We start from the raw sequence: 24,454 nt of genomic DNA, 5'->3' as shown, positions 1-24,454 counted from the left end.
TAATATTTTGGGGGTTTAGAGAGGACTCTGTTAACCTAACACGTGTGTGTTTCGTGCTAGTGAAGGTGAACATTGACATGCTGATGTTAGTGTTTCACTCTTACGTCCATACCCCAGTGCAGCCTCGTAAAGGCTGCTAGACTGGCCCAGTATGAAAAGCACTTTTTTCTGGTTTTGCACCTCCCATCCATGCAAATAAAACAGGCTCTTTGTGTTTCGGGGAAAACATGTTAGTTACAGTTTTGAAAAATCTTTTTGGTGAGAACACTAAATTACCAAATATTTCAGAGTTGGCTGCTCAGCAGCAACCTTTCTGAAACTGTTAACCACTAAAACCCCTCATGTTCCCATTTCTCTCTGTTCCTGCTTATCATTTCAACTACATTTTTATTATACAGTTATAACCATGTTTTTATGTATTTAGATCAGTAACTGATTTACACTTGGGATAGTGAAAGGCATTCTGCTCTTTGCTTTAGCAGATGTAAAACTGTAGGTCCTTTATTAAACTAAATGATGTGATTAGAGTCAATAAAAGTTGTAATTTCCTGCTTCGTTTATGTGCTCACTGCTTCATTTCCTTTAGGTCCCCGCTGCAGTGAGCCGTGTTCAGAGGGCCTGTGGGGGCGCCACTGTAACCAGACCTGCTTCAAGCATTGTCCAAACAGCGACACGTGTTTGAGGGAAACTGGAGCGTGTGTGTGCCGCCCAGGCTACTGGGGAGTCACCTGCCAAAACAGTGAGCGTTGTATCTGATGAGTTAATAAAAAACGACTTAAAGACTCGCTCGCTGTATGCATTGTCTAATATCAGCCCTACTGTTTCCCTCAGAATGCAGAACGGGTACGTACGGTGACCAGTGCAGTATGACGTGTCAGTCCTGCGGCCAATCATACCGCTGCCATCATGTGACAGGAGAGTGTGACTGTCTACCTGGATACACTGGGCCAAACTGTGACCAAGGTGGGCTTTCTCACTAATCAGCAGTCATCACAAAAAGCCGCTGATCTTTCATTTACAAGTGAGTGCAGGACATTTAGCAGGTTCTTTTCTGTGGTTACAGTTTGTCCAGCTGGCTACTTTGGAAAACAGTGCTCTGAAGTGTGTCTTCCCTGTGCCAACAACTCCACGTGCAACCACCGGAACGGTCACTGTGAATGTTTACCAGGCTGGACCGCTATCGACTGCTCCAAACGTGAGTGCCACAGGATTTCATGCAGAGATGAGAGCGTGGACAGTACGGTGCTTTTGATTTGTTTAGAGTATCTACAGGGTTAGAACTTGAAGTGGTAATCTGTTGATTAATAATCACTATTTTAACTTCCCAGCAGCCAGGGCCTTGCTTTTATCCATAGACCCACTCTAATCATTGGAAGCAGCCAATGTGAGGCGTTGATCTGAGCATCTTGCTTTGCTTTAGAGCTGGAAGTGACCATATTTAAACTACCAGCTGTTGCCAGTTAGCTTAGTCAGCAAGCAGCAATCATAAACTGTCCAGATGCATCACAGAGAAACAAACACCTGCTAATTAGTGCTCGACTAACAAAATACTAGAATTTTCACCAGAACAACTGAAACAAAACAGATATTTGCATTAAAAAGCAGCACAAACACAGGACCAGCTCAGTGACTCAGATTCGCTGAGATGAGGCCTAACAGAATAATAGGAGCAATCAAGTGAGTCCTGTAAAACGTCAACAGATATCTCATACAGATGCTGCTGAAGGGGAAATAAGTCAGAGAAATGTACTTTGTTTTCCAGCGTGTGATCCGGGACGTTTCGGCCAGCTCTGTGCTCAGACCTGTTCCTGTCCAGCCAACCTCCTCTGTGACAGATTTACTGGAGACTGTGTGTGTGAAAACAGAGGCGACGACTGCAAGCAAGGTACGGACCTCATGTTAGCAGAAGTTTGGGAGTTATAACACTGACATTTACAGTACCTTACAATATAAAGCTCCTTGAGGCGGCTGTTGTTGTGATTTGGTGCTATATGAATAAAACCGAATTGAACATGTAACCTGTAATGTGTTCATAATAATAATGAATTAATCATGAAAGCTGCTCTGGTTGTTGTACTTGAGCTCTCCTTCCACCCTCTGCTTGTCAGACTCCTTTCAGCAGACGGGGAGCGTCATGAGTCGTCTTAATCCTGGAGAGAGGGAGTCGTGGGGGGCCATCGCCGGCATCGTTGTGCTTGTCATTCTGGTGGTCCTGCTGCTGGCTCTGCTGCTGCTCTACCGCCGCAGGCAGAAGGAAAAGCAGAACAACACCCCGACTGTCTCCTTCTCCACCAGCCGCACCGTCAACTCTGAATATGCCGTTCCAGGTACAGTCTGAAGATGCTTCTGTCTGCTCATGCAGAGAATGGCTCATCCCACTGAGCGCTGCATGCGTAACATAAAACGGACACAGATTCAAAGTAAAATCTGACACATCCAGTCAGACTGTTCAGAGTTTGAAACATCAGAATCTCAACACAGGATTCATCTCCTGTGGATATGAGGTTGAATTACAGCAACAATAATTTAGCACTGAACTTAAACCTACAATGTGGTAGTGTGTAGCACCATGCAGTTTCCAGTAAGGTTTGGTAAGTGCAGACGGGGGGTACGAGAACATCGCTGGATAATGACAATCTGACATGTTCAGTGGGAACAATCACCCAGTATTTTACTGTCATGCTGGAGCGTGCACAGGCAGCTGCACCTGAAAATCCAGTCACCTTAGAAACTGCTTTCATCTTTACTTTCATACGTTTGCTCTTCTTTTTCCAGCACGGCTAATAACACACTTTATGCACTTTGTGGCAAAACAGGAGAAGTAATGTATTTGTTCATGTTCTTGGAGACGAGTAACTTTTTTTTTTTTTTGCAGTAAAGCTAACGTGTTTCAATGAGAAGAATGTTTTGTGTCTGCAGCACGTATGTTGTTGATCCTGTCCAGCTGGAACACGTCACCCCGGCACGCAACAAACCGCCTTTAAAATAAAATCGAGTCATTGTATTTGAACCAAAACCAGGGTCTTTTTCTAAATCTTACCCTGTGCAAAATCGAACAGTAGTTTTTGATCTCTCGTGAGGGACCAGCACTATGGTTCTAGTGGTTTCCACCAACATAGGTCACATCACTGCCAATCACTCCACCCTCAAACGTGTGGATTTTTCACTCTTTTGGAAAATATTATATATTTTGTGTACATAGACATAAATTAGTAGATGGGAGAATTGTCATTGCAGCCAAAAAAAAGGAAAATTTGTGTTTGTGGATATAAATTTGACTCTTTGATTAATGTGTTGATGTGACGGCTGATTTTCACTTTTTGACTTCCCTTCTGGAGGTTTAAACTGACACTAAAACACTTTTTAAGCCTTAAAAATATAAAGCAGGATGTCAGAAATCAACATAACTATATTTTTAAAAAAAATATGTTTTCTTTTGGTACAACAGTTGATGACCGAATGTGATTTAAGTGGACTTGAAGGCCACCTGAATAAGGTTTATTATGAAAATAAATCACTGAACAAATTTTTCATATAGTATGTTAGAATTGGAAGAAGAAGGCATGGTCAGATATGTTTCAAACTTCCATTTAATTCAGCCAAACGTATTTGATTGTTTTACAAACTGGTGCAGTAAACTAGATAGATATCATGCTCAGTGTCAGCCATTTATTAACTGCAGTAATTGAAGTCATCTTATACATAAGGGATAAATTAAATGTTGCAACAAGTGGGACTGTGGCAGATTTTGTGGTGTTGTTGAGGATTCTTATTGAATCCCTGTAAATATTTATATTTGTGACTGCTGTCACTGCTGACTGCTAACATGCCTTTGCAGAAGAAGATTCAGCCGGTCAGCGATCTACGCTGGATATTGAGTATTTTTGGAGAACTGTGATGTTGATGTCGTTTGTATGCACAGTGCGGTTTCATGTCTATCTCACTCTGTGTGATTGTGGAATGCATTTTATTGACCTTGAGGTAATTTAATAGCAGCAGACGTGATGCCATGTGTTTGTTTTCGTCCTGCAGATGTTCCTCACAGTTACCACCATTACTACTCCAACCCCAGCTACCACACACTGAGCCAGAACAGGCCTCCGCTGCCACACCTCCCCAACAACCACGACCGCACCATCAAGGTGAATGTCATCTCTGATATCTAAGGAGAAAGCTTCATGCCTCATTGCAACTGAAGGGCAGCAATGGGAGGAATATGTCATTTGGACAGTCAGCAACAGCTGGCTATGTATTCAGGGGGTTGTGAAATCATATGATACCAAAACGTGTAGACGCAGTAGGTCATTGGTCCTCAGCGCTTCATTTGGCTTTTGTACATTTGCGACGGTTTATCATTTTTCCTGCCTTACAGAACACCAACAACCAGCTGTTCTGCAGTGTGAAGAACGCAGAGAGGGAGAGACGAGGTCTGTTTGGAGTCGAGACCAATGCCACTCTGCCTGCAGACTGGAAACACCACGAGCCTCGCAAAGACTCAGGTCCGTCTAGGTGACTCTCCACTGCGTGATTCACATAAGGATCATTTAGAGGGCACACCTGCAGCTGTAGACTAGAATAAAATGAGCACATTAACATTTACAAGCTTATAAAAGCAAGAACCTGGTTTCCTGACCTTCTGACCACAGCGGCATTAAAGTAATCAGCAAAATCTGCAACTGCTGGCTGGCGGTGAGGGGTGTGTGTGTCTGTGGGGGGGGGGGGGGGGGGGGGGGGGGGGGGGGGGGGGGGATGTTACAAAATAAGACATTACTGTCATCACATTATCTTTGCCTGTCTCATAGTAATATAACAGAGTGATCAAATTGTAGTCAATAATTAAACAGTTATGTCACTTAAGTTAAATGCATTCTTTAATTACGGTCATAACAGGTGGAAAGAAAACGTCTTGTGCAACATTAATCAGAGTTCATGTGGGATCAACCAAACGTCTTTATTTTCACTGAAGAGCAAGTATGAAGCTGAAGTGCAAAGATCTCATACGTGTCCTTTCTTAGAAGGATTTGTGCAGACTTCTGATGATATTTAAAGTTTAATATTATATTATTATGACTAAGTGGTGACCTCTGGCAAAGTGAGAAAGCAAAGAACTGCTGTTCCTCTGATGGCCATGTCCACAGAGTTAAACCTTTTTAAACTGTGCAGCAAGCCCACTAGAGGCTTGCTGCACAGTTTTGCTGTCCACCCTTATATATGAAGGGGGGGGGGGGGGGGGGGGGGGTGCTATGTCATGCTTTTCTCATTTTCTCTCATGTCCTGATGTTAGATGATTACAATCATGATCAAAGTTTTAAATTATGAGGTAAATGTAAAATAATCCCTGCGAGCCAAAAGCTTTTTTAAAGTCTGACATTTTCTTGTAATTTTGTGCTGAGCTAACATCAGCTCAGTGTGGTCTTTTTACACAGTCATCTCAGGGACACCAAAGGCACATGAGTAGAGAAGCCTGGCTTACAGGCACCAGGGTTCTGGTTGCAGGAGAGAGGAGGGGCAGCCAATCAGAAGACAGTGGGGTTTTTAGGGAGGGGAGGCCTTTAAAGCGATAGGAGCTAAAACAGTTTGTTGACAGACCTGGAAATTATTGTTTGAACAGTGAAAAGTATTTTATTGGTATCTGAAAATGAAAAATTGGAATATAAATGAGAAGAATAAGTCCCTATCTATTTTTGATCCAAACACATCTGCTGTAGTTCCTCATTGGTAATGAAAGAGTTAAAACATAGCTGATAATGGAGAATAACCTCGGTAAGCTGAACTGTCAGGGATCAAAGTGTCTCAGTCAAATTTAACCCTTTTTTTAGGGTCTTGATCAGAGTTGTGCGTGAAGCTTGGAGTGGAGTGCAAAAGTTTAGATTTCAAATATTTCTTAGGCTCTTTTCAGTAACTGCGCCAGCATAGCTGCTTAAACAGGTAATGGCTGAGAGCCTCAGGCCAGGAAGAAGCTTAAGTAGTTCCTGCTTATAATCTCGAGCAAAGTTTATCGACCATCACATTTCCTAGTCAGCGTGGCACACTCGATATGAGACTATAAAAATAATAAGGACTTCGTAAAAGGTGAGAGTTGCATTGCCAGCACCTATCACTCACCTGGGATTGATTTTTACAGGTTTCCACAGCAGTTTATCTGCTTTTGATTAGCTCGCTATAAAGCAAAATGAAGACGTCTGATTTGTCTTTTATTGTTAACAGGAGCTTTTGGCATCGATCGGAGCTACAGCTACAGCGCCAGCCTCGGAAAATATTACAACAAAGGTAGTTTATCACCTCATTTTCTCTCTTTTCTTACTTACTGCTGAAGTCTGAGGTTAGCTGTGGAAAAGCTGTCCAAAGTATGCTTACAAAGTATGCTTTATTTAGACAGTCTATGGATGACAGTGTTCTCCACCGTCACACCTTTATCCATCAGATGGCTTTTCATGAATTTTACACAGACATTCATGGTCCACAGAGGCTTTAACTGTGGGGACTTTTCTTCTAACACCCGTGTAATTTTTTAACAGCAAGCTTTGAGTGAATTAGATGTCCATGTAAATTGGTTTCAAAGGCCCCCTCTGGGGGAACTCTATGTACTTGTGGAAAAATGTAGCGTTCGATCTCTCGCCGCCATGTGATCACATTTTTTTTCTAGTGCTTGTGACATGTTGAATGTTTGTTTTCCACATTTTTACTTGCATATTGTTGTTTTAATTTTTATTTGATCTTATTCCTGTTTCCATGTTTTATCACTTCTATTGCTTAAATGTTATTTTTATATTTATATTTTTTTATTTATTAGTTTCTATTATTTTCTGATAGTCTGGGTGGAATTGGACCCAGGCCACACAAAAGATCAAGCCTTCTGTCATGATTTGCACACTCAGTCAGATTTTATCTTCTTCGTTGTTTATTTTCTTTGCATTTATTAAATTATTTGAATCTCATTCATTTTACATTATCTGTAGGTTGTTTTGTTTTTTTTACTCACCTCAGCTCACACTTGACCTTGAATGCCACGTCGAATCAAGTGTGCTGTACAAATAAAGTTTGGCTTGCTTGTTTACTGATGACATTCCCATCATCCTCAGCTGGACTGTTTGTTTAGTCCCATTTAGCAAATGTTAAAATGCATGTTAAACAAAGACAGTAAGCTCATAACATGCTCGGCCGTGGGCTGTGTGTAGTGGTCCTGAGAGCTCCTCGTAGCGCAAACACATTTAAGCAGACTGAGAAAACATTTTGACTGGTCTGAAAACACAGACGCAGCAGACGGCTGAGACGTGCTTGTTGCAAAATTCAGTGACTCATGAAGCGAGTGATAAAACAAAGAAACCATCAGACAAACCGTAAGCTTACATCCATTTTTTTATTGTCCCCTGGAAACATTTCTGTTGTAATTGGTCTTTTTTCAGTGTCTCTGTGTTTGCGGCTCTTTAAATGCTGCACCTCTGCTGTCACTGGGGAACATTTTTTCTCATCTTGTTTGTTGCTAACACGGCATCGTTCCATAAAGAGACAAAGAAGTCTGAAGCTGCTTTTTGGATTATTTAAATATCATTATTGAATATTGCTCATGGAAAAAAACACATTTCGTCTCAACAGGCTCACTTACTTTAGGCAGATCTGTTAAGCCTACAATTTCATCAGCGTACAATTAAACTAAAGCTGATTCCTTATTGCTGTAAAAGATCATCAGCACTTTATAAAGAAAGCTGAAACTTCAGAAGCTGTCGTCGTCCTCTACTGTCATGATTTGTCTCCTGAGCCCAGAGGAATTCTCAGGCTTGTAAAACTGCTAGAAATTTCAATTTCCATGTCAGTACTCGACAGTTACTGGAAGTCCTTTGTGCTGCCTACAAATTTACGTCAACAGTCATTAACTTGCAGCTGTACAGCAATTTACAGAGCTGCATACTGATGAAAATCTCACTTTTCATGGAGTGAATGCTTCATCTAGTAGGCTTAGGCTTTAACTCTCAATCATGCTCCATTCTCGCTCTGCATGGACTTCATATGCAGTTAATCTCTCAATATTTGTTTCCTGCAGAGCTGAAGGATTCGGCAGCCGTGAGCAGCAGCTCTCTGAACAGCGAGAATCCGTACGCCACCATCAAAGACCTGCCCGGGCTGCCCCTGCCCTTCTGCCCCCCGGAGAGCAGCTACATGGAGATGAAGTCGGCCGTGCCCAGGGAGCGCGCGTACACCGAGATTACGCCCCCGCCGCCGTTCCACACGGCCACCTTACGCAGAGGTAAGCAACACTTCTGACCTCAAGCAAGTCCGAGGAGTGTTTTACACTTCACCACAACCTTCTTAGTTATTGTTATGGTTAAACGTCCAATATTTCCATCATACAAACATCAGTGGGTCTGTTTGTGTTTTTGAATGAACCAGTCTATTTGGATCCAGCTACTCTAACGCTAATTTTAATAAGAACTATGAGTTTTTAAAATTAGGAATTGTAAAGTAATCGTAAGGTGGGAACTAACTGCGATTTACACTATAGAGACAAAAATACTGGACCACATTACACCTACAGCAGCTGAAACCTGTGCCGTGCAGCTCCTGGTACAGTCTTTGTGCTGATGTTACTGCCAGAGGAGACGTGGAACCCTGCAGAGCGTTAGCACTTGCTGATCCCACTCCTTAATGTTATGAATTTTTATCTGTAGAACAATCCGTTCTTTTGACTACATGATTTTATACAAGCGCGGCAACAGGACAAAAACACCTGAATTCAAAGATTAAGAGGTGTGGCCCAATATTGTAGTTGATTTTACATAATTCTTTGGATTAACTTGAGTTTATTAGGCTACAGTGCTACCCACGGCACCATGGATCCACCCGCTTTGGGAGAAAAAACAAAAAATAGCAACTCTTTTAAGGTCCTTATCAGTCAAACCTTAAAACAGGTCTGTGGCCTGTTAGACAGCTGGGCAGGCCAGACTTCCTCAGGTCATGGACCAATGAATCAACATCTGTTTGCCACAAATAAAAGACTAAAGGAAGAGGAAGGGCAGGGGAGAGGAGAGGAGAGGGAAAAACAGGAAGCCGAAGGATTTTCTTCCTAGCTTTTATTGTATTGTGGACACTAGTAATGCATCAATATGCAGTCAGAGGAACGAAGTGTAGGTCTGCGGGATCAAATCCTTACATTCATCCACATATTGGATTGAGTCCAGTCTTTTTTTCTTAGACAAATCACTGCAATTTGCATTCACTCTACCTGAAACAGAAGACTGTGGTTGTAATGACAGAGCCAGCTTTGTGGCCGCTCTGTTGTTTAAATCACTGATTCTCTTCTCTGTATGACTGCAACATTTGTAGCTGGTTTTTAAGATCTGACATCCAGACAAGACTTTTGAAATGAAGAAAAGCAAAGTGCAAACAAATCCAGTCTAGCCTAATTTAACTAAAATTGATGTTGAAAATTAAGCTTGGAAAAACTTTTTGCGTCAGCACATTTTGCAGCTAAATACAAACGATTGTAGATGAGATGGATTCTGAGCAGCAACTTTTTCTGCAGTATATTCTACAATAAGTACGCATGTCATAATAAACGAAATTACCTTTAATGTCTTTAAATACTCTGGCATGGATCCAGAACACAATGACTAAGAAAATGAGTCATTTAGAGAAAATACACACTTCATGTAATAAAGGGTTTATAAACATAAAAGGAACAGTAAAGAGTAAAGACAGGGAGGTGTTTCCACTTCATGGCATGACATCGACGTGATTATGCGACACTGCTGTTTGTTACTGATGTTTTTAGTTTATTTGCTAATATCCTCGTTCAGGGTGCCCACATCTGAGAGCTAGACTCTTATTAAACGATTTATAGATGATGTTATTTAAATTTAAACAGAGGGTGAATGCACGCTTTTCCACCCTGGAGTGTGTGGGCTTTTAAAAAGCTTTATTTAGGACCGAGTTCAACAAGTTGAATTAAACACTGAGCACAGAGTAAGCTCAGACTGTAACGCCAAACCAACTCATCCAGTCAAGTCCAAAGCAGCAGGACTGAATGCACAGATGGGTTTTTATTTAAAAAATAGAGTCAGCATATTTTCCAGCACTAAAACAAAGAATGGCAGCCTGTTTGGTCCTCACAGCGAGTTCTTTTCCCCCTCAGAGTGTCAGAGCTCCCACGGCCACGCTCCTCATGAGGACCCACAGAGCCACTACGACCTGCCGGTGAACAGCCACATCCCGGGACACTACGACCTGCCACCGGTGCGCCGCCCCCCCTCGCCCTGCCCCTCCCCCAGGAGAAGCCCTCAGTGACAGCGTCAGAGCAGCAGAGCAAATTGTTCCCTTCTGCTCGCTCCGGGGTTGATGAAGAAACGGCTAATTTTATCTCTGAAAATCAGAGCTGCAGACCACCAACACAGCAGGGGCGAGGAGTCTGTCCTGCCAGACGAACCTTTGTTTACAGTGGATGCTTTGCTTTCAACTAAACACCGCCCCCTTGTGTGCGCAGAGCGGTACTGGCGTCTCCGTCACAGACCTGTCATCCAGACTGAGGAGCCAGCAGGCTGTGTGGTGACGCCCGCGGGGCTTCAGCTGCTTTTAACTCCCGAGGGCAAAACCCACCAGAGGATTTGATGGCTAAAAGCAGCGACTTGGGAATGTTTGTGTGTTTGAACTCTTGTAAACATGCTGAAATATTTGTTTTCCACACCCTTTGCGTGCTGCTGATGCATTTTTAACGGGCCTCTTTTATCAGAGCTCGATTTTTCCTTCGTCTCGCTTTTCAGGGTTTTTATTTCGAGTTGAATTTCAGTGCGTTACATTTTCAACATTTAAAAAAAAAAAAAAAAAAAGGCAGCTTCAGCTGAGAAAAAAGACGTCTTATGACAAACCAAATTTTATAAACAGAAAAAATACCACAGATTTTTCTTTTTTAACACCTGGAAGCCAAAGTGAGCAGCATTTTACAAAAGTTCATGTTGTGTTTTTTCAAAAAATAAATGCCATTTAAGGACTGAAGTGTGTTTCTTTAGAGAAATGTGGCTTATTGCTGCTGTCTGAAGAAAACTGTGTAAATACAGAAATGAATATATTGTCAGCCTCTGAGTATTGTTGAAGCGCAGCTCTTCTGTTCAAATAAAGATGCTGTTATGGGTCTCATAGGACACCTTATGAACTTCTTGTGTATATATTAATAGATGTTAAATGGTCAGTGTGAGTTTGGGCACAGATATTATGATAAAGCCATCAGTGCAGTGCCTCTTTTTGTCACAATTAAAGGGCCATTTCACCCAAAACACAAAGATTTTATTATGTTTCGGTTTGTTTTTTTAGACCTGGTGCCTGTGTTACCCATAATGCAATCTCTCTGAATGGATCGCCTTTTGAAGGATAGCCATGAGATACTCAGGCCAGGTCTTCTGCTGCTCATTTTTTACACATGCAAAGACAAAGATAATAAAAAAACTAAATGTGTTGCTGGCTGACAGATTTATGAGGCTGCATTTTGGGGAATTAGTTCGTTGACTGTTTATTGTAATTGAAGCACAGCTTGCTCAAACATGATTGGTCAATACAACTTCAAGAGGACTAGAAATGGAAACCTCAACATGCTGGGTACCAGAGCTCATCGTCTATAGATTTTACAGTCATATTTAGGTTATGGACGTTACCCTACTATGAGTGGATTGTGCATAGTGATTGATGACTTGACAGCTGCCTTTGAAGTGAATCCCAAATTTTAAGGACAAAGCATTAAACATTGGGAAGGCTGGATTACTGAAGATTGTGGGCCAGACAGAAGGCCTGAGCTCTATTGTCTCCATCGCTGGACAAAACTGTGGAGACTTTGGGTACAAAGCGGTGTTCAGAGATTCAGCGTCACGCGGCCTCCTCTGCTGCAGTTAAAGGTTTACAGAGTATTTGTCCAAATATGCAACAGCTCACACCCAGTCTTAAGACGTCTCCCTTCACCCTGACCTCACCACCAACAGGTTTCAGTGGAACTACTTTTTGTCAAGTTAGTCCCGATAAAAAATCATTGACATTTTTAATGATGAGAATGGAAATGTAATGTGATTGGCTAAAATTAGTGGCGATTATTGAACTGTGTGTGTGTGTCTGGGGAGCAGACTGTAGTCCCGATTGTGTTGTGGTTCAGAAATACTGAAATTGGTGTATTAATGTAAAAATATTGACCTGTGAAGTTCATTTTCCTGTCAAGTTGTTAACAGAAGCCAAACAGGATGTACGTCGTGCTTTTAGTGCTACAATATTGTGCAGTCATTTATTTTTGAATGTAATCCTGGGAACATGTGTTTGTATGATGTAAATAAAAACTCTCTGCACTTTTCATGGACTCGACCTTTTTCAATAACAAGGAAATAATCACAACCGTCACTCATTGGAAAAAATACTTTTTACTCAGCATCGCTTTAGAAAATAAATTGCATCAAAGTGTGTTTTTAATGATTTCATGATCTCACACAAATCTCATTTCAAGAACCTTTAACATTAATGGCTTTGGGTGATATCTTTAAATCTCAAGCCCTTCAAAGGATTCATGAGATCTCCACCAAGACTCGAGGAAGGCCGGAGTTTACAAAGACCTCACAGTGTGTTTGTGCATCTGTGGTTGTAGCGAGTCCTTGTTACTCTGGTTCTTAATTACACCCCTGACGTTTCGATGACCTGATCTGAAGCATTATGTTGTGAATATACTGCACAACTACAGTTATCATTTCTCATCACTTTACATGTAGACATTTGACAACTACAAGATTTCTGTTAATACACATTTATACTGTAGACGTCATTTCTCTGATTGTCAGTGACTTCATGAGACACGCTGAGCATCAAACTACCTAAAAAGCACAATTCAAACCATAGTTAGGTTTACATATTTGTTTTTCTCCTGTCTGTAGCTTTTCTGTGCATCTAGCCCAGTTTTGAAGAGATATCAGACTTCTCTTCAATATGTTGAAATTAAAAGTGCCAAAAAACATTTGAAAATTCAGCATCAATGTTTCCAAAAATCATGACCGGGTCATACTACTGAGCAGTTTGATACAGGAAGTTCTTTCTTTGTACGACACTACATCTGATGCTTTCCTCACTCTGCTGGATAAACACTGCATCTTCCACTGACGAGCAGCTCATGTCAGCTAGCTGCACGCTACTTTCGGTTGGTGGATGAAGTTAGAAAGAAAGTCGTTCCTACAAGAAACTGTTCATAAAAGGTCTGTAGATTTTTTTTGAGTACCAAGGTCATGATTTCTGGTTTGTTCAAATGCATTTTCCAGTACTCTGAGCACCACAACATGAGTTGCATTATATTAACGAGAAGGCGGACATCTCTGCAGCCGTCTCCAACCCTGGAAACACCAAGACAGCATTAAAGGGCAGAGGACACAAGTTTCATTTTAGGGGTGAACTGTCCTTTTGTGGCCGAAAAATTTAAAAAATTAAACTTTGCAGAAATTGCCTTTTTTTTTTTTTAAGTATAAAAAGAAAAAACCCACACAAAAACAATACCACGACAGCTATCAAGTATCTTCCACAAATGCTTTGATATGCTTTCCACTGGAGTATAAATGAGTTAAGCTGCCAGACTAGACTACAAATCTACCTGCTGTGCATAACTGGCAAAAAGCAGTGCATGAAGCCAAAGCTACAAAGTCACACAAACCCCTCAATCTGACAGAGGTCCCAAAATCAGATCAAGGGATTTGCAAAGTCGGTAAAGCTTAGAGGAAAGAAAGAAAATTCAAAGCCCTTATGACCAGCTTTTAGGAGCAACACGGATCGGAGGACAGCTGACGGTCACAAGACTCCCATATGAAGCATGTGAGCGGGAAAAACAAAAACTGCAGATGTTGCCTCTGAAGGCACATCTGTATTTCTAATCGGTTAAACAGTCATGTCCAAAATCTACTGCAAATAGAAACAGAGCCTATTAATATATACTCTCTATATATGGCACCCAATCTATCAAAAAACAGTACCTTCTGCTGACATTCCCCCAGGTACAAAATAAACCTCTCCCATCATGATTAAACGCACTCAAAGCCAAGAAGCACTTAACCAGACACATTACCCAATAATTCCCTTCTTTCTTTAAACATTCCAAAAACATAATGAATACATTCGTTGGGGAGCGAGCCGTGTACATATATTCATCTCAAGTACTCATTTTCTCTGTGTGCACCACAGCTGCCCGACAGCATCACATAGAAAACATATCATCACCCCGTTTGTTTAAGGCTAAGGTGAAAAAAAACAAACAAAAAACCCTGAGCTTACATCGCTTTGGCTTTCTCTGGAGACTTTTCCTACAATATTTTATCCATAAATATAGCACAACACTGCTCCAAAAAATGTTTTAGTTGTAAACATTGGCTTTAAATAAAGAATTGATCTGTTTGATGGGAAACAAACATGATTAACAAAGTCCAGAGGAGCCATCCTCCTCTCGCCTGTACGGCTGTTTTCCTGATAGGGTCCACTAGCTGTGCGTGTTGAGTGTTGACAGCCTGGCCATTAAATGTGAAACCCCGTCTCGGATCGAAGCACAAGCCCTGGTCACTGGAGCTGTGTGTGTGTGCGTGTGCGCAAGCAGAGCGGAGAACAGCACGAGTAAACAGCAAACATGCAGTAAAATAAGCTGAATATACAAACTTGAAAGCTATATGTGAAAATCCTACGCCCTCTGCCAAAACCTCAAAGCAAATCTAACCCGCAGAATAATCTGAATACAAAATAAGACACAATCATATAAAAAAATAAAGACAAACATCCCGACGGTAGAAAAATCATTCTCCCCTGTGGGCTGCAGGAGGTGCTGGGTTCAGGTGAGGTGCTGTCTGGTTTTTACATGATGGAGCAGTTCTCCGGCTTCATGCGGCCCTGAGGAGGAGACGACAGGAATATTTGATTTTTGTTTAACAAAAACAACTATTTGTGTAATTCGACACCAAATGCTTCATTTGCGGTCCTGATGCTTAGAATACAGATTAATAAAGGTGACTTTTTATTGATAGTGAGTCTTTACGAGGCGTTAAAATGGGAGCTGTGGGGAAAACGAGCGCCGTGTTTCTGCACTGAAATTGTGCAGCTGAACTTTAGAAATGTCCTTTTTTAAAAGCCACATGTCTCAGTTTAAATCCGATTTCGGTTTCGCCTCTTGCTACATTATCTTCTGAAGCTTTTGCTAAATTGGGGGAAACAACCGTTAAAAGTGAAATGAAAGAAGCCGTTTGTTCAGCCCTGAAGTGGTGGAGGACTTGTGTTCATCATTCAGCATGGGTGGGCATTTCCAGGCCTCGAGGGCCGGTGTCCTGCAGGTTTTAGATCTCACCCTGGGTCAGCACACCTGAATCAAATGATTAGTTCATTATCAGGCCTCTGGAGAACTATAAGACATGTTGAGGAGGTCATTTAGCCTTTAAATCAGCTGTGTTGGATCAAGGACATCTAAAACCTGCAGGACACCGGCCCTCGAGGCCTGGAGTTGCCCACCCCTGGTCTAGAGTAACAGAGAGATTGATACAGATTGATGCATGTTCAAAGTTTCCATAAGCTTACTCTGCTCCACCACCACCACCACCTCCTACCTGCATCTAGGATTCTGCTGCTCTGAGCACCATCATGAGCAAATCCACACACATCCTGTTGTTTCTCATCACCTCAGTGTTTGCTGTTTCTGTGATCATCATTTATGTTTTTGCATCTAATAATAATTCCAAGTCTGCAAAGTGAAAAGTAACATTTTTTTTTTGCTCATGTTTGATGTTTGGGAATCTGTCAAAATGCAGCGCAAACCAAAAATTTTCTGCGACTCTAAACTGCACTTTGTATCATAAAACAGTTCTTGGGAAATAGAGAGAGGGAGTATTTGCAATCTTGGATCCCATTTAAACTCCAATTTTGTTGATTAGTAATTAAATTAACTGCAGATGCCACACGCCAAAAGTCTGTTTCAGATGCTTAAACATCTTACAGTACAGAACTCCAAAACATGTGGAACATCTGGGCATTATTGTGCAACAGGAAACTCTAAATTTATAGATGAATAAGCAAAAAAACCCACACATGTTGTCCGTTTTCTGTGCGTAGTCGCCGCCAACAATTTTAATCACTAATAGAACCAAATATTATACGCTTTGATCCTAAAACACAGTTATTAATGATGCTGTATAATTGCTGCAGGGATGTTTTGACTGTGGAGTACCTGTCTGGGCTCATTGGTGCCCATGAAGTAGGAATGTCCTGGGAGGCCTTCAGCTAGACTGCTGCAACCACCGGCGCGCTCCTTCGGCTGCCCGCAGGAGTCGCACATCACCTTGCGGCTGCGCAGGTTGTACTCGTTGTCTGCGCCGCTTGTGCTGTGAGCTCCCTGCAGAGGGCGGCACACATCAGTTACTCAACTGCTGCTTAACTGCTTAGTGGTCAGGTTACTATAGACTGTATATAAAAGATGGGCAGAGTGTTCAGGTCTGAAAAGTGAAGCTTAAGCCTTAAACCTGCATCCGGTCAGCAGGGGGCGCCTCCTCTGGTCGCAACAGGAAGTCGGATTGTTTTGAGTCTTATTTTATGATCTCGGTATTGTTTATTACATCATTTTTAAAATTAATACAGAATAAAAGAAGGTGGGGTTAAAGGCGTGGCAGCTTTGAGTAACATGCTGAACAGAGTAACACAGGAGGAATTTACCATGTCATCATCTTCATCATCGTCATGGAACAGGGTACGGGTCACTTTCCTCATGGCCATTTCCTGATGGCAAATCAAATAAACTCAAGTCAGACACTGCAGTTAAAAAGAAGAAGAAAACTTTACAATACAAAGTGAGTGAAGTCGGACCTCTCCATTAGCACTGATGAGGGAGGTCTGCAGCAGGTCGCCAGTACCCCAAGAGCTCTGGCTCTTCCACACCAGGTCAGTGGGTGGGTTGTGGGTTCCACCACCAGATGCAGCCCAGACCTGTAAAAGTCAAACATCAGAGAATTTGTAAACTGCACTGAACCAGTGAAGGACTGAAAAAGGAAGCAAAAGGAATATCTGCCAGCTATTTTGTGCTTTTTGAGGTGATCATCTCAGTCAAATTTCTACTTGTCTTGATTTTCCTTTGATACATTTACACTCGTTGAAAACTGAAATACAACTTTACTGTTTTGGGGCTTTTATCGATTGTGTTTGCAACAACAACTGCTGGCTGTTTGTAACCATGATGGATTCCACGTGTGTCACCCATTCTGCTCATTTTCAGCTCCATAATCTTATTCTTCAACTCCGCCAGAGAAGCTTTCGACGATTTCCAGCTTAACACGTATTTAATCTCATATTGAGCTTTTTTCATGCATGCACCAGTTTGTCCTTATATCACTTTGTTTTTACTTCATTTATACACAACTGGTCTCTCTAAACTGCTAAAATGTTTGTGAAGCATTAAACAGAAATTCTTGTGCTGACATTCAGTGTTTCCCATCTTTCATTTACAACATTTTGAGCCACTGGCAGGAAAGGTGAGAAGTAATTCATCACAACATGACTAAAACAAAAATGGCACCTTCGAAGCATCGCAGCATCATTAGTGTCCAAACATATTCACAGAGTCTCTAAAAAGAGGCAAAGAAAGGAAGAAGGCTTGGTGTAACGTACAGTCACAGTCCCGCCGGCCTTCAGAGTGAACTTGTGGGGAAACTTGTAGATGATTGGGGTTGAATTCCCAACCTGTCTCTTCACTTGCCAATTGCCCAGTGATTGGTCCTGCATAAGAGAAAGTTGGAGAATGATGATTAGGCAGAGTCACAAATAATTCACCTAAAGACACTGGAAATATTTTTTATAGCAGAGGTGAGGAACTCCAGGCCTCGAGGGTCGGCGTCCTGCAGGTTTTAGATGTGTCCGTGATCCAACACTAATCATTTGATTCAGGTGTGTTGACCCAGGGCGAGATCTAAAACCTGCAGGACACCGGCCCTCGAGGCCTGGAGTTCGCCACCCATTTCGGTGTGCTTGTATAGTAATGCACAATCTCAGCTACCTCATCAGCCTTGTTGCTGAGACGGATGTATCTTCCCTCCATATCAACCTCGTCCACCGTGATGCGTCCACTGGCCGAGGCTTGCTGACTGATGCGAGTCTTGGTCACAGTGTTTCCTGTCACGCTGGAGGTCTCGCTGTCATTGTCGTTGAGGCGGCGCTTCTTTGAGACGCTCATCCCAGAGGAGTTGCGGCTGCTGGAGGCAGCGGCGGCGGAGGAGGAGTGGTGCACCCGGGTGGTCTGAGAGTGGCCTGAGCCAGAGGTCCGCGACACCGTGACTTTTGTGGGTGGAGGACTGGGTGACAGACGCAGCCTGGGGAAAGATGGTGGGAGAGGATACATACGAGGTGAGCGAGTGTGCAAATGCACCTGCTGGTTAAGTGCCAGGATTACATCCTTATTGCTCGGGTACTCCATCAAACCTCATCAGGTTAAAGACAGTCAACAGCCTCGTGTCATAATCGCCATATAATTATATCTCTCACTGATTCTGCACCTTGTTCTCCGTTTGTTTTTTTATGATATTAACAGACTGTGGTACCAATGCCAACAACACCCTGAACTCATATGGTCCCATATCGTCCTTTTTACTTTATATGTTGTATACTATAAGAAATAAAACTCGTGCCCAACACCATGAAATTATCAGAAAACTGTTTCCTGAGGTCACGGATAAAGTGAGCAGCAGGGTCATTTTCTCAAAAACCTCTATACAGTTTGCCTTGTTTTCATAATCACACATGCTGCCCCCTGCTGGCCATCAGAAATAATACAGATTTTCTACACGTTATTAATAGGTTTTGTTTTTTTATTTCATATTTAGAAAAACTTTGTTTCTGGTGCAAGCTCTTCACATGTGATACAAACGGCTGCAATGAAACAGATTTATTCCAGGATGAAATGCGGCTCTAAACTCTGTCTGTTAGCAGCTCTCCACAAGAGACTCATGTCAAGACATTCAGGTCAGCCCTTCATGAGGAGGAGCCGATGAGCTGTATTGGCTGGATAGCAGTAGGTTACCTACAGCGACATAAAAGCCACATTAATTTTGATTTGTCATTAGAAAAAAAAACAGGCCCAAATCACATTTGAAGAATATCTGAGTTATGCTCTTCAAACTCATGAAAAACTTTCATGAAAAATCCGAGTCAAATAAGAAAATGAACAATATATAAACTGAACGAAACAAATTGAGCTCTCATGCAGATATTTGTGACTGTAAATATACTTCGGTCAGTCACGTTTCACCGGCGTTGCTGGCTGCACGCCATTAACTTTCTCTTTACCTTAGTTATGTTTTGTCCTGTCTGTCGTCTCTTTGTCCCTTTTTCCGCTTGTGTTTTCTTCTTATCCCAAACAGATGGCCGCCCTCCCTGAGCCTGTTTCTGCTGGAGCTTTCTTCCCTTTGAAAGGAAGCTTTTTTTCCCCTTCCCACTGTTGCCAAGTGTGCCCTGTGATACGAGTGGCAACCTGTCCAAGGTGTACCCCACGACCCTCCCTCTGTGGGTGTGGATAAGTACTCGGATTCCTATGTGTCCCTGAAACTCAGCTGTTGTTGGTAGTTAATTAAAGTCAATTTGGCATTTTTCTTGGTTTTTGTTTACTTTATATATCACGTCACGATGCACCTCACAACGCCCGTACTGAATGCACTGATAAACACACTTCATATTTATAATAATATTCTACTTGCATGAGTCCTTGTGATATTTGTTTCCTCCGCACAATCAGCCAACAGTCCCGCTGGGTGATGAAGTAAGGCTCGCTGTTGGCATTTCAGCTCGACCAAATGCTGCGGTGCATGGTGAAACCATTTTTTATGGCTCTGACGAGGTGTTTAAGGGCAGGGTTTTAAAATAGAAAGAGTACTTTCCTCAAAGTTAGAAGGACTCTATTTACACCCTCGTTACGCTAAAAAAGAGAAAAAGGAAAAAAGAAAGACAAACAGCCCCAAAGCAAAAGCACCAAAAACAAAATGAACCCAAGACTGGTCCACAGGTGTCCACCTGCAGCATGGCAGTGACTCTAATTGGTTATTTATTACACTGCTTGGAGCACAGAAGTCCTCGCCGAGGTTATGGAGCGCTGGGTTCAGTTTTCACTCGTTATCCCCACAAACCAATTTTTCACTGACTTGTTAGTGCTCCCTCTTTTCCCATAACAACTTCTGGCCTTGTGGGCATCTACATGGTTGTAGAGCTGTTTTACAAACAACCTCACCTCTCCTCCTCTCCCTCCAGCAGCTTCCTGTAAGCATGGATCTCCATGTCCAGGGCCAGTTTGATGTCCAGCAGCTCCTGGTACTCATCCAGCTGCTGCTGCATCCGGGCTCGGATCTCAGTGATATCCCGATCTTTGTCCTCCAGCCGTCGCCTCATCAGGTCGCGCTCGCGTGTCAGAGCCTCCTCAAGCTCCCGCGTCTTGGCCTCGCTTGCCGACAGCTGATTCAGAGAGAAGACGCACAAAGGACGCCCAGTTACATTTTCACCACTGCTTTGTCTTGGATCCGAGAAATCCACCTGATGGTTAACAATCCACTGACACGCTGCGAGTGGAAGTACCTGTTTCTGCAGCTGGCTCAGCTGGCCTGACAGGCTCTCCATTCGGATCCGGGTCTGCTGCAGCTCTTCGTGGGCAGCTCCCACCAAGCTGCTGTTCCTGTCAGCTGAATGACGGGCATTTTCCAACTGTCGGGCAGAGAGAAGAGGCAGTCAGCTCCCAGCAGGGCTCAACTACAGCAGAAAAACTACGCTGCTTCAGTCTGACCTTCTTAATAAAGCTCGAATGAACAAACCCAAATAAAGTTATTTCAAAGTAATGGGATGAAGGAGCATTACTTATAAAAGAAACTAAACCACAAGGCCCGCCATAACCACGGTCACAGTAACAGGACAGTTCACCCTTTGGTCTGTAGTGCTTTAAATCCATCTGGGTTCTTTTTGTACGAGTTGCTCAGTTTTGGAAATATCAGCTGTTACAATGTTGACCTTTCCATCTAATGAATCTGAGTAACACTCAACTCGTGGGGCTGAAAAGGTAAAAAGAATGAAGTATAATAAATACGACACACACCCCACAATAATGTAACAACCAAAAAAAAAGTGTCTCTTTCCTTCTATCTACCAACATCGACAGTTAAAAGCTCGCCAGCAGAGCCGCCTGATCTGTGCAGGAAGCAAACTGAGCATCTGAAAAAAAACACTCCTACCTCGTGTCACACCTGGAATTCAAAGGGGATTTTTCCCCCTCATAGTGTTGCACTAAAGTAACTGTTACTGACCACATGGATGTTATTTTCATATCAACAGGTGTTTTCTACAAACAGGTTTTCTTTCAACTTACTGTTAAGATCAATTTCTGCGACTGCAGAGCCCTCAGTTATCTCAGTGTGTGTGTGTGTGTGTGTGTTACAGAAATTTGTAAAGGTAAAGCTTAAAGTTGCAAATTATGTTGAAAATTGGAACATTAAAATGATTAAAATGTGATTTTTTTTCAATATCACTAATAACAGAAAAGTACAATATATATATATCCATTAAATAAATTTAACTTTAATTTTTTTTAGCCCTAAGCATCTTACTGTTTTGTTCTTGGATGTCAAAGTTCATACAGGTTTGAATGTAATGTCCTGTTTTTATCTTCGTTCACAGAATCAGCAAAATCTTCTTCTACCATTTTGTAAGAAACAAACATGATCTGTTTCATAGCTAACAAAACCAAAGAGATCTAAAATCCTACAATGTGTTGCAAACGTCTCCGACACATTTCTCAGATGTTTTATTTAGTTGCTGATCAGCATGAGGATACTCCACCTCTGCCCGTGTACAGGCCACGATGTGTCATTTCTTTTAGTGTGAAAAGAAAGAAATTGTACAGTTTGGCCATAAATGTTTACATCCTGTCATAATGTTACAAGCATGAGCATCTCATCACAGGTAGATATACCCTTCCTTCTCCACAGTGATGCGATTGGTGGGTAAAAAAACAAACAAAAACAAAACAAAAAAAACAGGTTGGACCATGACAACACAGATGGAAAGCCTTACAGGCCAGATAAAAAAAAAAAATGTTTCATTTCGGCTTCGCTTTTAATGAATATACTTGTACACAAAAATGAAGCATTTTGTACGCTAAGATGGTGACAAATGAATTCTTTGAATTATATGAAGTGAAAATGATGTCATACTTTGACTCTAGGTGGTGACAGAACCGTTTTCCCAGGCAGAGAGCAAATTACCTTGGAGTTGTAGGTCTTCTCGATTTCCTCCTTGTAGAGGCGGACCTGCTCCTCGTGCTGGCCTCTAAGGTCAATCAGAGCCTCGGCGAGCTTGCTGTCGAACTCCTGCTGCCGCCCGCTGTCAATCTCCACCATGCGGGTCTCAAAGCGACGCTTGGAGTCACGCAGCTCCTGCAGACAGAGGCGACGGTGTAAGATACAAACACATGTAAACTCAGAGTGGCAGTTCCCATCCTTGTTTGATTTTGTCACGCGACTTGTATGAATGATGCTCGAAAAAGACTGATCCGCACTGATGTTTGGTCCATGCACCATAAACAATAATACAGTCACCAACTGTTAAAAAAAAAACCAAAAAAAAAAAAACTGCCCTTGTCAATTAATGTAATTGTATTAATTAATTGGTTGCTGTGCACGAATTCTTTGTTCAGAGGGCCAACAGAAAACAAATCTCCAAGATATTCCTCATTTGGAAAAAGCACAAAATTGCCAACTTTGGGAAATGAACATTTCAGCTCTATTATGGCATCATTATATCTGCTCTTTCTGTGCAGACTTCTATCTGTTCTGCATTACTAGAAGGAGAAGAAACAGCTCTGAGACAGATCTGAAGGGAAACATGCAAAAACAACAAGTAGGTGGTTGGAAGCAAATCAATATCCTGTGGAAACGATGAAAAGTAGGACAGATTACTGAGACAGCTCTGTAAAAATAGAAGTGCTAAGGTGAAGAGCGGGAACCTCGTTGTAGATGTTCTTCTGGAACTCCAGCTCCTCCTTCAGGGTCTGCAGGCGGTTCTCGGCGTCCACTCTCCTCAGCATCTCATCCTGCAGCTGCCTCTTGGCATCAGCCAAGTTTACTTCCAACTGGAAAGGACACACGAAGAGAGAAACGAGATGAGAGAAATGATTTTTAGACGAAGCATGTAAGCACACAAAAAGAGATCTAATACAGAACAAGGTCCAATCTGTGCTGCTTAATCTGTGAGCCTCTCTTAAAGAAAAACCTTTAGTTCCTTGATTTGGCCAGTAGGTGGAGCAAGGCCACAACCTCAGGAGTAACGTTCATTGATAAAACAAATAGCAAAAGATGCAATTTTGTCTGTCTCGCCTCCACATCCTCATTCATAATCAGCTGCTGGAGGGTTTACATAAAATTACCAACTCCACTGGGGTATTTCTGCTTTGAGATCAGCACCACACAGACAGCCAAAGAGGCTCTGCACTCCTCTGACTGCTGTTCAGCTGATAAATAGCTTTAAACAATCCGTGCAGGTCTGCAGATATTAAAGAGCGACTCCTGCTTTATCGGTGCAAAATGGGCAGTAAATATCCAAGCAGCCTGCACGGACATCTCTCTTCCATTTGCAAATTTCAGGCTAAGCTTCAAACCGCAGTCTACTTCTTTGCCTATCAAATCGCAGCTCAAGGGGGCGGGACAGAACGCACATTGGTGTTTGTGGGATTTTCCCCATTTGAGACCACGAATAAACCACTTCTGAGAGGTACGCTAAACCACAGGACCACGAGGCTTTCACTGTCTTTCATTAATGTAGAGGGAACTTCTTTTACTTTGATGCTAAAGCAACAGAGTAAAAGAAGAAAAAAAAACTGAGCAGTAAATAACCAACAATTCAGACTCCATAAAATGAAATGTACTCGTCCTGCCCACGTTAACCATGTAAGACTTAAGTTTGGATAAAAATGTCTTTTACCTTCGCCAGCTGGGCCTTGAGGTCCTTCACCTCTGCCTCCAGGGTTCGCTTCTCCCCCAAGGCAGTGCTGAGGGCAGCATCTTTGGAGTTGAGCAGAGCTTCTAAGTCCCTCAACCTGACCAGAGCTGCCTCCAGGTCAGACTCCTTCTTGGTGTTCCTGTGACGATAAGGATGACAGGATGTCATTTATAGATTTTTTTGGTACTTTATGTGTCGTTGTTATGTATTCTAACTGTGCTCATCATATCCCTGCTGATAAATGTAATTTTATTCCCCACAGACAAGCATTTTATCAGCCTTATTGAAGCACTACAAGTGGCCGCATCCAGTACTGAGAAAAGAAGCTAATCAAAAATGCCAAAAACTGCAGTTCTGCTAACCACCACTTGAGGCTGGTCCTGAAAGTGAGTCGATCCCCACAGATTCTCATGTTGCAGAAATAAACACAAGTTAGCTCTCCATCCTCTCATCTAAACACTCACATTAGGTCTAC

General features: G+C 42.3%; 2 protein-coding genes across 4 annotated transcripts in view; one reads left to right on the top strand and one right to left on the bottom strand.

Annotated features, from left to right (window-relative positions):
* Window positions 1-14,142, top strand: part of pear1 (platelet endothelial aggregation receptor 1) — a 61,990-nt gene extending 47,848 nt beyond the window's left edge. Inside the window, exons 14-23 of the mRNA XM_080895817.1 lie at window positions 587-739; window positions 832-963; window positions 1,064-1,195; window positions 1,763-1,885; window positions 2,109-2,327; window positions 4,033-4,142; window positions 4,373-4,499; window positions 6,208-6,270; window positions 8,042-8,245; window positions 10,130-14,142. Coding sequence (XP_080751943.1) covers window positions 587-739; window positions 832-963; window positions 1,064-1,195; window positions 1,763-1,885; window positions 2,109-2,327; window positions 4,033-4,142; window positions 4,373-4,499; window positions 6,208-6,270; window positions 8,042-8,245; window positions 10,130-10,281 — 1,415 coding nt within the window. The 3' untranslated portion in view covers window positions 10,282-14,142. The remainder of the gene's footprint in view (window positions 1-586; window positions 740-831; window positions 964-1,063; window positions 1,196-1,762; window positions 1,886-2,108; window positions 2,328-4,032; window positions 4,143-4,372; window positions 4,500-6,207; window positions 6,271-8,041; window positions 8,246-10,129) is intronic.
* LOC308405297 (lamin-A-like) overlaps window positions 12,368-24,454 on the bottom strand; it is a 40,069-nt gene continuing 27,982 nt past the window's right edge. For all 3 annotated transcript variants that reach the window (XM_080895818.1, XM_080895819.1, XM_080895820.1), the window contains 11 exons: window positions 23,962-24,118; window positions 22,988-23,113; window positions 22,248-22,418; window positions 20,572-20,697; window positions 20,231-20,451; window positions 18,011-18,323; window positions 17,626-17,733; window positions 16,828-16,947; window positions 16,678-16,740; window positions 16,196-16,360; window positions 12,368-14,871 (listed from right to left, as the gene is read on the bottom strand). In XM_080895818.1, the coding sequence (XP_080751944.1) occupies window positions 14,836-14,871; window positions 16,196-16,360; window positions 16,678-16,740; window positions 16,828-16,947; window positions 17,626-17,733; window positions 18,011-18,323; window positions 20,231-20,451; window positions 20,572-20,697; window positions 22,248-22,418; window positions 22,988-23,113; window positions 23,962-24,118 (1,606 nt within the window). In that variant the 3' untranslated portion in view covers window positions 12,368-14,835. The remainder of the gene's footprint in view (window positions 14,872-16,195; window positions 16,361-16,677; window positions 16,741-16,827; window positions 16,948-17,625; window positions 17,734-18,010; window positions 18,324-20,230; window positions 20,452-20,571; window positions 20,698-22,247; window positions 22,419-22,987; window positions 23,114-23,961; window positions 24,119-24,454) is intronic.

This window comes from Rhamphochromis sp. 'chilingali', assembly GCF_963969265.1.
Source record: "Rhamphochromis sp. 'chilingali' genome assembly, chromosome: 11".
In the NCBI taxonomy this organism is placed as follows: domain Eukaryota; kingdom Metazoa; phylum Chordata; class Actinopteri; order Cichliformes; family Cichlidae; genus Rhamphochromis; species Rhamphochromis sp. 'chilingali'.
The sequence above is the reverse complement of the archived record's forward strand: the minus strand, read 5'-3'. Positions and strand labels throughout refer to the sequence as shown.